At 39.9% G+C, this 13676-nt stretch overlaps 1 protein-coding gene across 2 annotated transcripts in view; it reads left to right on the plus strand.

The window, feature by feature from the left end:
* The first annotated feature begins 3148 nt into the window (after window positions 1-3148).
* DSC2 (desmocollin 2) overlaps window positions 3149-13676 on the plus strand; it is a 34684-nt gene continuing 24156 nt past the window's right edge. For both annotated transcript variants that reach the window (XM_012737108.3, XM_012737109.3), the window contains exons 1-4: window positions 3149-3448; window positions 11281-11365; window positions 12235-12434; window positions 13398-13517. In XM_012737108.3, coding sequence (XP_012592562.2) covers window positions 3380-3448; window positions 11281-11365; window positions 12235-12434; window positions 13398-13517 — 474 coding nt within the window. In that variant the 5' untranslated portion in view covers window positions 3149-3379. The remainder of the gene's footprint in view (window positions 3449-11280; window positions 11366-12234; window positions 12435-13397; window positions 13518-13676) is intronic.

Raw genomic sequence — 13676 nt, forward strand, 5'->3', positions numbered from 1 at the left:
TTGGGCTCTGACAGTGGGGACTGGCAGGAAACCTGAAGCCCAGGGACAACTGTCTCTATATGCATGCCAGTGAGTAAGGGAGTTTTGTTTTTTTTTCCTTCTTCTTTTACTTAGTATCTTTAGTTTCTGGCCTCTGAAATTAGAAAACTGTGAAGTTAGCCTACATAGATTTGGGCCATGGACCTTTGGTTACAGATTGTTCATTTCTTTTTTTTTTTTTTTTTTTTTTTTTGAGACAGAGTCTCACTTTGTTGCCCGGGCTAGAGTGAGTGCCGTGGCGTCAGCCTAGCTCACAGCAACCTCAATCTCCTGGGCTCGAGTGATCCTTCTGCCTCAGCCTCCCGGGTAGCTGGGACTACAGGCATGCGCCACCATGCCCGGCTAATTTTTTTATATATATATCAGTTGGCCAATTAATTTCTTTCTATTTATAGTAGAGACGGGGTCTCGCTCTTGCTCAGGCTGGTTTTGAACTCCTGACCTTGAGCAATCCGCCCGCCTCGGCCTCCCAAGAGCTAGGATTACAGGCGTGAGCCACAGCGCCCAGCCCAGATTGTTCATTTCTTTAAGGACCACTCTGATTCTCACTCCCTATGTTGTGTCTGAAATGAAGACCCATTTCCAGTCATGGTTCTCAAAAATCTGTCACAAGCAGACTAAATAGTTTGATTTTAGATTGTGGAATGTACCACAGACAACAGTCAGTGTTACTTTGATCATCTTAACAAATGAGAATGTTGGGAGCTGACGGATGACTTGAGCAACATAAAGGAAGTTGCTCCTTGGCTCTTGGGCACTTCTTGCTATAGAGCAATGGAAAATCAGTTCATGTCAGCAGAATCACATCCATAGACAGAAGATATTCTTGAAAAACAATCACACCTACCCACATCTCATTGCCTCTTTAAATTTATGCCCCTTGTTTCAAACCTGTTTTATAGAGGAATCCATTTCAGCAACAATATTTAATCTAAATGCATTAAATAAGTTGGTCCACTTATTTAGAGTAAGTAGTTTATATTTTATTCCTTTGTTTAAAAATTTTTCATGATGAAATGAACAACAAAAATCATGGTTTTAATTGTCTCGATCAGTTACCTAGTGTGAAAGATGAAAATAAGTATCTAAGATGAATTCCTGTCAAATTGCTCTTCCCGCCCTTTTCCGGAATGAGGAAAAACACCAGCCACCCTCAAGGCATTAGAGGTTAAAGCGTAGACAAGAGTTTGGAAATGCCCTATTGTCAAAAGCTGTGACAATAGTCTGAGTAGATTTCTAGAACCTGAAACTAGTTTGCTTCTCCATCCTCTGAAAAACTTCACGCTAGAGATCATGATGTCATCATGAATACGATGAGGTGTGTTTATGAAATCATTGCTGGAAAAACATGAGTGTTTAAAAATATGGAAAAGGAAGGCTGTCAACTGTAGTCTCACGCTGATGACCCAGGCTTATTTTACTAGCCAAGGGTCAATTATAATTTTATGGACATGGAGGCAACAGAATTGTGTGAATACCACTGTGTGATATTCACTAATAAAAGAGAGCATAGGACTAACAGAGAATGTAAGGCATGAACTGTTTGACATTAATTTTGATTTCAATATACGCTCAATACGGCAATAACTCTGGCTCCGTATATAATGACATTAAGATGGTAAATGTTTTCAAGAATTAAAATGGTGTGAGTGCTGGGCGCCGTGGCTCATGCCTGTAATCCTAGCACTCTGGGAGGCCGAGGCGGGCGGATTGCTCAAGGTTGGGAGTTCGAAACCATCCTGAGCGAGACCCCGTCTCTACTAAAAATAGAAAGAAATTAATTGACCAACTAAAAAAATATATATATACAAAAAATTAGCTGGGCATGGTGGCGTATGCCTGTAGTCCCAGCTACTTGGGAGGCTGAGGCAGTAGGATTGCTTGAGCCCAGGAGTTTGAGGTTGCTGTGAGCTAGGCTGACGCCACAGCACTCACTCTAGCCAGGGCAACAAAAGTGAGACTCTGTCTCAAAAAAAATAAAATAAAATAAAATAAAATGGTGTGAGTGTCATGGTTGGCTTTTCACACAGGTTTCTCCCAACATTCTTGAGGAGACTTAAACAAGTTTCTCCTTTGTGGTCAGACTTAACCTGGTTTAAGCCAGTAATTGAACAAGAGGTACAAGAAGATGAGTCAGAATGACTTGTCATTGCTTTCTGAACTGAAAGCATACAGCTTTTATATTTTAATCTTCCAGGATAAGTGCAGGGATAATTCATCCAGTTTAAGTGCACTTCAAATAGAAGTGTAAATTACCCCAGTCTTTCTTTTCTCACCATGAGGTCTGGTTTTGATGGCTGTAAAGAAAGAGAACTCTCCACTAGGAGACGTTCAGGAGTCCAGTGTTGGAAATAAGTTAAAAAGAAAGCCTGCATTTAGTTTTATTTGTTGCAAGGGAGGTTTTTGGAGAAAGTCAGTAGACCACATTTAGCCAACGTCTAGGACCTCAATCGATGCATTTTGTATAGTAACTCACAATGGGGTTTGTTATTTTCCCGTAGCCTTGATTCCCTAACTGTATGGATGGATGGATGGATGGATTTTTGTTCCTAAATTGTGGTAATTTCCTTGTATCATTCTCATAGTAACCATCAAATCTCTAGGAACACGAGCCCCCGCAGAAGGGTGTTCTACAGATGGAAATCCTGTCTAAAGCGCATTTGGATGTCTGTAGGAAATTCACTCCAGTAAAGTGTGTAAAATAGTCTCCCTGGAGTCAGCCCTCTAACAGGTGGGCCTTAGGTAGCTGGGACGTAAACTGCAGCCTCTCCGGCTCATATCTAGGCGGTCTCTGTGGGACTGCAATTGACCCCAGGGCAGGGGCCACAGGGGGCGGCCAGGGCAGCGGCCAGGGCGGAGCCGGGCCGGGGAGCGCGCTCGGGAGTGAGTCTCTGTACAGTCAGGGCTTCTGCTGGGCAGGGCCGGCTGCTAATCTAGCCGGGCGGACACTGGGGCGGGGGTGGGGGGGGTGATGGGGCATATAGGTGGCGTCCGCTGGTGAGGAACACCTAGCGCAGGTAAAAGGGTGGCGGCGACAGGGAGTTCCCATTTGCAGCGTTCTGAAAGAAATGAAGGCTTAAGGAAACTGCAAGGAGGGGCCGATCCGTGATTTTCGGACGCGCCTGGAGCCCCACCCTCGGCCAGAGGAAAAGCCCCTGGAGTGAGAGGCCCGCGCCTCAGAGACACCGAGAAGAAAAGCGCCTCTCCGCGCGCTCCGCCTCCTCCGCCTCGCACTGCTCTGCGCGGCGGCCCAGCTGCGCCCGGCCGCGGCCCCGCGCCCCGCCGAGCCCGCCCGCCCGCCCGCCCGCCACCCGCCGGCGACCCGCCCCGAGCGCGCTCCATGGCGGCAGCGCGACCCACCGGCCCCCGGAGCGCGGCCTTCTGCCGGCAGCTCCTGCTGACCCTCGCGGTGAGTGTCACCCGGGCCGCCGGCTCCGACTAGTGGCCCGACCGCCTGGGAGGCGGGGGAACCTTGGGGAGCAGGGGTGGGTGGGGGCGGCGAGCGAAGCTGGGGGCCAGGGGCCTCGGGTGGCTGAAAAATGGGGTTGGTGGGGGCGGAGGGAGGGCCGACAGGGAGAGGATCGCGACCTTGCGCCCGGATCCCCAAGGGGAGGGAAGGGTGTCGCCGCAGATGTAATCAGCGCCGGCAGATTGGGGCAGAGGCGACAGCTGCCAGCGCCCAGGCAGAACCGTGGCCTCTGGGTACGCGCCGGGTCGCGGGGTGCGCCCGGCTGCTGCTCTGCGCCTGGCGCACGTGCCCCGGGAGTGTGCGGCCGCCTCGGCGTCCGGCTCTGGCCACGGAAAGGGACGGGACCTAAAGCGAGTGTCCTTGGGTCGAAGAGGAGACGACTCGCCACTCGCCTTCGGGGGATTGGGAGGAGTGGGGGAGGGGAGTCTCGACCTTCCGCTCCCGTAGATGGGCGGGACCCAGGTGACCATTTCCATAGTTTCTTAGTGTGCGAGGCTTCCGTCCCCTAATTCTTTGGGGAAATGATTGTCCTGATTTCTTGTCCCCAAAGGCGTCTACAATTTTCTGCTCACCCCTGGTTCCCCCCGCCCCCCGCCTTGCCCCAGCTTCGTTCCCACTTTAAAGACCACAACAGCCCTCGTGAACCGACCCTTTTCCAGAGCTGGAAGTCATAGGGGGTGGCCTTATTTATGGCGGGACAGCCCCCCTCCCAGGCCTAGAAGACGGGATCGGGGCCAGTTTGGGGCCAAAGGTGTTCCCTGCTGGACTTTTCCGCCCCTGGAAAAGGAGAAAAGTTAGTTCGACCCGGTGCAAAAAAAGTGTTCAACTCCGTAGGATCCTTTCATGCTGAGCCTCAGGCGTTGGGCGCGAGTCAGCTCTGAAGGACAAAGGGAGGGACCCGGAGGGATGATTTCTCCTAGGAGTGGTGGAACCGGGCGCTGAAATAGTTGGATAATTTCCCCTTTCTCTTCCGCCGTCATTTCACAATAGACTCCCAGATTTTTAAGTAATGAAATTGTAGTTGTTACTGTTATTAGAATGTCTTCCCCAAGGGACGGAATGGACTTCAAAGCCTTAACTAAATTCCTTGGGCATATTAATAACATACAAAGGGCCAAGTACACAGCAGTTAACATTTTACAATTGAGTAACCTGAGAATGGAATAAATAACGGTCACAAAATGTGTTGTTGATGACAAATGGATTTTGGTTAGAATCCTAATAAAGTTGCTATTTCGTTTTAAAAGAGTGGCCGTTATTCTTTGAAGGAAAAGGCACGCTCAGGCACTGGCAATACATAGATAGCATTGCTCTGCTTGTGTTCACACACAACTTTCTGCGTGGCATCTCAGATCCTTTTTAGAAGAGAGCAAGGTATTAAGTGAATAAACTGGAATTGAATCCCCATTCCCTGGCCTCCCTTAGCTTCAGAGTTTGATAGGCCAGGAGTAGGGTGAAGAGAAAAAGAGTGCTGGCCCTGGCTACACCCTCATTCTGGCACTTTCTAGCTGGAAAGCTTAGCGGGGGTCCCTTAAATTGCTCTGACACTCTGAACCCTATCTGTGCAAAGCCCTGCCAGGCACAGGTGCTTGTTGTGGTTGTGAGCCTCAAGCGTGAGAAATGTGTAGCGATTATTTAAATGTAAGATATTGTTAAATCAGAATGACTTTGGGGTGGGGGAGTGCCCTTTAAATTACCTCCTTCCCATACACCCAAGTAAGTAATCCTTCACCATTCCACAATCAGCTTCTCCTCCCTTCCTAATATTGCCTCATCTGTCACGTGTCTTGGCCATTTGAACTCTTGTCTTTTCTGTCTAGCCACCTCTAAGGTTGTCAGGGAGCTCCCTTGCTAAATCCAAGTGACACTTCATTCTTTATACAATTCTACCTTGTTGATTGTGCCTTTTTACTTGACATTTGCTTTTTTTTTTTTAACCTTTCTGACCACTCAGAATCTGATTCGATACCTAGTTTCTTTTTCTCCACTTTGTTATTGTGGTTAAAAAGATAAAACTTGAGATTTATCCTGTTAACAAATTTCTCAGTGTACAGTACGGTATTATTAACTGTAAGCACAATCTTGTATAGCAGGTCTTTAGAACTTTTTCATCTTGCATAACTGAACCTTTATACCCATTAAACAGCAACTCCCCATTTTCCTCAAGCCCCAGTCCCTGGCAACCACCATTCTATTTTCTGCTCTGAGTTTGACTACTTTTTCCTCCATTCTTAAATGTTGATGTTCTTTGTGGCTCTGTTCTAGGTCTTGTCCCTTGAAATTTACATCTTTTCACCAGGCCATTTCAACCACTTTTTTTAGCTTGAAATATTACATAGATGTCAGCATATCCTAAATTAATATTGCTAGTTCAGATTAATTAATATTGCTAGTCTATTAGCAGATTAATTAATATTGCTAGTCTCCACCAAATAATAGGCTTTTATATCTCTCTACCTACTGTGATGTGTGACACATTTGTTATCTTCCCAAACAATATTGTTTTTCTTTTGAGTGCCGTGTATTTCGATATATAGCACTATTATAGTGTGTTCCTCAAGACGGAAGTCTGGAAGCTGTTTGTTTTTCCTTCCTCACTGCTCCCCTTCCCTAATCCATCATTAAGCCCCATTAAATCTACATTCAAAGATATCTCATGGATCTGTTTCCTTGTACCTATCCCTTCTGCTGTTTCTTTTCTGTTACATATAATATCACAGTGAATAAACTTGGATATATACATTTCATATATGGGCAGGTGTATCAATAGAATAGATTACCAGTAATGGGATTGACAAAAGTGTAAATGACTCTATAATTTTGGTATATATTGCTCTTCTCTCCATAAAGGTTGTATAGGACTAGACAGAGAGCTATCATGACATGACATATCACATCATTGAGGATAAATATATTATTATAAGATAGTATTAAGTAAGAATGACTTTGAGACCAATTGAACTAGGCAGTAATTTGCCAAGGGATGAAGTTGAATAATGCTTCATAGAACACCACATAAAACTCCAAACAGATGAAAGATTTCAATGTAAAATATGATACCCGCTGGCATGGTGGCTCACACCTATAATCCCAGCATTTTGGGAGGCCAAGGTGGGAGGATCACTTCAGGCCAGGAATTTGACACCAGCCCAGACAACAGAGCAAGACACTATCTCAACAAAAAAATTCCAAAATTAGCCAGGTGTGGTGGCACACATCTGTAGTCCTAGCTACTTGGGAGGCTGAGGCAGAAGGATTGCTGAACTCAGGAGTTCAAAGTTACAGTGCTCTATGATCACGCCACTACACTCTAGCCTGGGGGTCAGAATGAGCAAGACCCTGTCTCTATTGTTTTAAAAAAAAAGATACCATATAGGTAATAGAAAAATGCATGATGAATTGCTGTACAGATCTGGAGTCAAGAAAGCCTATTAATGACTCAGATTTTAAAAGCCAATTTATTAAAATTGAGAAAATCAATTATATAAAAACACGTACACACATACTTCTCCATGGGGAAAAAAAAAACAACTAAGCCCAACGAAACACCATAAGCAAAGTCAAAAAAGGTGATTGGTAAACTGGAAAAATATATTTTCAGATCATATTTTAAAAGGCTAGTCTAATATATAAAGAACTCTTATAAATCAAGAAGAACAAGTCCAACATGAACATGGACATGAAAATTTTCCATAAAGTAATAAAATGGCCTTAAAATATAAAAATATGTCAACCTCACTCATAATAAGAAAAAATGAGTTAAAAATGACATCAAAATGTCATTTCACACATGGCAAATATCCAAAACTTTGACATGTTGTGTAGTGGCTAGAGTGTGGATAAATTATTGGTGGGTATAATAAAAAAGTTACCTCCTTTGTGGACTGTATGCAGTCATTTCAAATGCAAATGGAATTGTTTTACCTCTTCCTTTCCTTTTCATATGTATCTATTTGTCTATTCATATGCTGATACTACATTATTTTAATTATTGAAACTTTATAAAATCTTTTAATATCTGCTAGGACTAATATCCTCTCATTGCTTTTCTTTTTCATGATTTTCCTATCTATCCTTAATTTTCTGTTTTTCCTTATGACCTTTTGAATCAGCTTGTTTAGTTCCAGAAAAATTCTATCGGAATTTTTATTGGTATCATAAAATGTGTATTTTAACTTAGTAAGGATGGGTGTGTGTGAGTACATATATATACAGAGAGAGAGAGAGAGAGAGAGAGAGAGAGAGAAAGTTGATTTCTGTCTTTCTTTTTCTGCTTTTGTGTCCAGCAGAAAAGTTTGTAGGTTTCCCTCAAATAGGCTTTGCACGTATCTTGTTAAATTTACTCTTTGGCATTCTAACTTTTCCTTCCTTTTGAAATGATTTCTTCTATTATATTATCTAACTGGCTATATTTATGGGTATGAAAACACAAGATTTCTATATTTTTATGGTTATTTCTGTACCCTCACTGAAGTCTCTTATTGTTTCATAGTACTTTATTGGTTTGTTGCTTGGGTTTTCCAGATAACTAGTCATATAAAATGCAAATAGAGAATTTTTTTTACCTCTTCCTTTTCAATTCATATACCATCGAATGCATTCCTCTTTCAAATATACCTTCCATGTGATATAAACTCCCTATGATGACCTTGGAAAGCCTTTCTGGTCTCTTAGTGGGATTGCTTTTAGTGCTTTCCCTTTGGTGTTGTGATTATATCAAAATCGTACTGTAAAAGTACATATTAATTCTTAATTTTTGAGGCTTAAAAAAAATAAGAATGGTTATTGAATTTGGTTAAGTGCCTTTTAGTATCTTCGGTGGTGATTACATGCCAGGCCTTCTTTAAATTGATTCATGGCTTCAGGTTTCTACACCAAACAAATGATATGAATGAGGGTCACAAATCCATGCTAGGGCCAGTGTACTTTCTGGCTCAAACTTATAATGAGGGCTTAGCAGTTGGGGGGTCCCAGATGAATGTGGAGAGGATCTTCTCTTCCATCTTAGGTGGGCCCAATGCTTTCATGTCACTCTTCTTCTCTGTGGGGGCCAAAAAACCAGACTCAAATCTTTGCAGGTTAGAAGTCATTCCTGGCTTCCTCTCTTCCTCTTACCAGTTGTGTTCCAAGTTACCTTCAGCTCTTGCATAGCAATTCCTTGCCATTTTGTTAGCTTTCTGTGCTTTTAGGATATTTAAAAAATATATTATCCATCGTTTTTAGTTAGTTTTGGCATAGGGTTTTCTATTAACTAGCCTAACATTATTGGAAATGAAAGTGGTTCCCCCCCCCATCCATTCTCCACATTGGTAAGACTTATTTTATTTAAATATAAAGCTTCTTATGCAATTTATTTGCTTAAAATAAACCTTTGGTTTCTTACTATCTTTGGGGGAAAAGATCTGTATACTCTGTTATAGCTGTTCAGAGTCTGTCGCACACCTGCTTCTCTAAAGCCATTTTAAACCCCTGTTCTGTCCCCTTGTGCTATTCACATCAACCATGCCAGATTTCTCTTTTAGGTCTGTGTCATCTCTGAGCCTTCACTTATGCTGTTCCTTGGTTTGGAACATTTAAGCTCCACCCATTCTGAACGTGGCTGATTTGTAGCCACCTTGATCTCACCTGGCTCCTTAGGCAGGGTTAGTTCGCCTTGCTCTCCCATAGCACCCTGTACTCTCTGTCATTGCATTTATCCAACTTCATTGTAGTTACAAATGTGTCTTACTCTTGGCCAATGTTTATTGTTCTGTGTCTGGGACATAGTAGACATTCAATAAATATTTCTTGAATGCATGAATGAATGGATGTCCATAATACTGTTACCCAGAGAATTGTCTTAATCCAGCCACTTCTCACCTTCTCTACTATTGTTACCTTAGTCCTGGTCACCATCATCCCTTTGGTGGATTCCTGCTGTCGGCATCCAGTTGGTCTCAGGCTTCCACCCTTGCTTCTTGACAGCCTGTTCTCCACATAGCTAGCAGAGTGATTATGCCACTCTGCAGATTCTTAACTGTGCTGTTGCTTCTGTGTGTACTCGGAACAAAATCCGTGCTTCTTACCATGGCCTTTTAGGCCCTCCATGATATGCTCTTGGCTATCCTTTTGTTTTCATCTCCTGTCACTTTTCCCTTACTATGCTCCACAGCTATGACCTTGTTATTCCTGCAGTCCACCAGGTGAAGTTCCCTTCCAGGGCCTTTATTCTGGTTCATGCCCCACCTGGGAGACTCCTCCCCAATCAGATATTGGGTTTGCTTCCTCCTTTCATCTGGCTGTGATCTTGCTTTTGTCATCCTCTCCCTGCTTTATTATTATTTTTTTTTATAGCATTTACTTCTTTCTGCCTTGGCATTCTGTGACATATGTGCATTTGTTTATTTATTTTTTTATCCCTCATTATAATGTAATCTTCATGAAGGCAAGGACTTTGCTTTTGTTCACTGTGGTGGCCTTTGAATCTGCTTAGCACCTAGTGGATGTATTCTTTCAGTCGCCTTGATCTGGAATCCTAAGAATCATCTGGCTCTACTCCTATTCTCTCTTGACTATGCAGCCAGGAGAAATTCTTCTTATCCTTTAATTTCCAATTCAGGTACAGTCTCTTCAATGTGTCTGTCCCTAATTTCCAAATGCAACACAACCTCTGTCTTACCTGATCCTTCATATATCATTTAGATAATTAAAATTCTTTGATATATATTAAAGATGAAAATTTTCATCCAAGTTTTGATGACTTTAGTTTGTGTTTATAAACTTTGTAAATAACAGTGTAAATACTAGTTAGCTATCTTGCTTTTAGTTAAAGGTATTTGCAAACTATGGAAAAAAGAATGTGAATCTTTCAGAAGCATGTACTGTAAAGTTTCAGAGAGAACAGAATTAAATTTCAATGTGTTTAGATATGTGTTGTATTATATACAACATATTGATGCACCTTAAATTAGAATTGATTCACCTTAAATCACTTAGAATTGATTCACTTTAAATCACTAAATCATTTAAAAAAATTTTTTGAGTGAACTATTTTCTATATTGACCTTAAATTTCATTTATGATTAGATGCATCTTCAAAGTAAGTTCATATTTTAAAGTTATATATGTGCTTTTTTTGTGTGGAATAACACATAAATACTCTCCAAATCACTCCAGCATTGAGTTTTTGTTTAGGATATTACTGATTTGGTTCCATGGCTCACAGACAAGAAAAAATATATTGAAACAATTTGCTGCCTCAATATATTTGTTTTTGTTTCTCTTTCCTATTTACATACCTGTGCTGTCTTCCTAATAGTTTTCAGTGTCTTCTCACATAGATTGTTGTTGGATCCTCAGTATACCCACTAAGTTAGTCAATGAAGTTACTATGAAATCCATTTTACAGTATAGAAAACAAAGCCCAAGAAGGTACATAATTCTCTGAGTTTACATGCTTTTTGGAGGGAGCCATGACTCTAACTAAGTTTATTGTTTTATTGTTCCTCTTTCTATAGTTTTTTTCTGATTTCTTATTCCAGTATATTATAATTGTATTTTGCTATTATATAAATTGATTTATAATGAAAATTTATATAACTTTTATATACTAATAAATATAAATTTATTTGGTTAATATTTAATTAATAAAACATATGTAATTAATATATTTAATATAGACCATAATTGGTATATATAAATATAAAATAATATTTATATAAGCCATATACACATTAAAAGAATCTTTTTTTAATGCATGATGTTGATTTGGTTGTTTTTTTTTAATGTTTTAGATCTTAACATTTGCCAGTGATGCCTGTAAAAATGTGACACTACATGTTCCCTCCAAACTAGACGCTGAGAAATTTGTTGGGAGAGGTAAGAAACTGCCAAAATATGTAATAAATACTAATTTGGTATGATCTTTTAAAAGTTAGTGTAAGTTTTAGAATGATAACTGTGTTGAGACTAATAGTTAAAATTAATATAGTACATGATCATTTGTAATACATGTGGTATAGTATCATTCACATGAAAAGGACATTGTTCTTTATTGAAAAACATGACAATATTAGTCAATAAAAAGGTTTAGTTTGAGTAATAAATTCTTAATACTGACATTAGATGAAGGATAGAGAATATGTTTAACATGCTTCTAAAATATTGAGAAATAGTATTGAAACTATTTCTTGAGTTTAAAGGTATTGTTTTGAATTTTCATCTTAATCTTTTGACATCTTATTGCATTTGCTTCCACATATTGTTTCTTATCAATTAATTTTTTTCACATAGTCAACTTTGTGAAAGATCAAACCAATGAGAACACAAAATATGATGACTATTTAACAGATATAAAGAGTTCATAATATTTTAATTTAATAACTGCCGATTTTAATCTGCTAGATCGTGTATAACTTACTCAAGTATTCTTATGTATTATTCTATAGCTAATTTCAGTTAGTAAAGAAAAACTTTTTTTGGTGCTGGTTTAAATATTCAAACACGAATTCACATGCCTTTATGTCAGGGCAAATGTCTCTTCTTTAAGAGGGTATAAAGTAGTTATTAGAAGTGATGTATAAGCACAACTTAATCAATCATATAATGTCATACGTCCTTTTAAAAATGCTAAGTTTATAAGTCTCAATAATTAAGTTTTTACCTTCCCCCACATGCATAGATGACTATTAAAACTACATATTATTATGTTTTACCTTACAAATGATTGCTATGTATATTTTCTACAGTTAACCTGAAGGAGTGCTTTAAATCTGCAAATTTAATTCATTCAAGTGATCCTGATTTCCAAATTTTAGAAGATGGTTCAGTCTATACAACACATGCTATTCTTTTGTCCTCGGAGAAGAGAAGCTTTACCATATCACTTTCTAACACTGAGAAGCAGGAAGAGAAGAAAATATTTGTCCTTTTAGAACATCAAACAAAGGTATACAAGACTATATAAATAAGTATAATGATTTCTTTTCTTCAGGTGTAACTAACATTACCAGGGAAGATGTGGACTCAGAAAGGATACAGTTTAGTTTGTCTTGAAGAAGAATGAAAACCATGAGATGGCTTAACAGTGTTTAAAAGGAAAGAAAAGGGTTGTATAATATATTAATATGTTATTACAGGTCTTTCTCATTTGGTTCGTAAAAGGAGAGCTTGGGATAAATTATAGCATGAGAACTTGAGATCAGGCACAAAGAAGCTTATCTTGATCTTTACTATAGAATGGATTTCCAAAAAGAAGTTTTGGAACTCTATCTCTGGATAAAAAATTTTTTTTTCTCCTGTATCTTAGCATAATTTGTAGTCTTAGGAAATAGATGACAATTTTAGGAGGAGTTTGGACCACACGCATGCTTATTTTGTTGGGACACCCAAGATCAAAATGACTTTTATTCGACCACTGGCCATTCCTCACTGCAGTAGTTTGAGAGTTGTCACCATATTTTTCTCCTCATTCTGACACAGATCTCTCTGTTGGTCCCCTGGCTCTGCCTAGTTGCTGGTGAGTGGAAGATGATCATGCTAAATTTAGAAGGGCACATACTCACTTATTTTCTTTGCATATCTCTCCTCCCATGTGTTTGCATGGCAGTGTGGCAACAGTAATTTTTTTTTTTTTTTTCAGTTTTGCTTCTAGGCTTCCAATTCCATCTCTCTTTCCTCCATTTTCCATCAAATCATTTTCTCAAGAGGATTGCTGTGATAACAATTAGGGCAGTTACTTCTTCATAATTTTTTTTGCAATGTTGAACGTTTAGTTTGGTTTTCAAGCACTACTATGGTCTTATACCCTCCCCAGCTAACCCTCATGAGAGGAGAAAGATGTATCAGAGTTCTAATGTTTGACAAAAGTAGTCACTGACTTTATTTATTTATTTCTGTCTTCTAAATTGAGGTATTGAAGAAAAGGCATGCTAAAGAAAAAGTTCTAAGACGTGGCAAGAGAAGATGGGCTCCTATTCCTTGTTCAATGATGGAGAATTCCTTGGGTCCTTTCCCACTTTTCCTTCAACAGGTACAGTTTAATTTCTTTCTACTGTGGAGGTCTGTGGTTTCCATCTTTTAAACATTTTGACACCGACTATGCAGTTATTTAAAAATAGGTGTGTGTGAATATATGAGTGAATATGTGTATCGTATGTTTCGATACATGGGTATAAATATATCTTTCTAT

This window comes from Microcebus murinus, chromosome 17, assembly GCF_040939455.1.
Source record: "Microcebus murinus isolate Inina chromosome 17, M.murinus_Inina_mat1.0, whole genome shotgun sequence".
NCBI lineage: Eukaryota > Metazoa > Chordata > Mammalia > Primates > Cheirogaleidae > Microcebus > Microcebus murinus.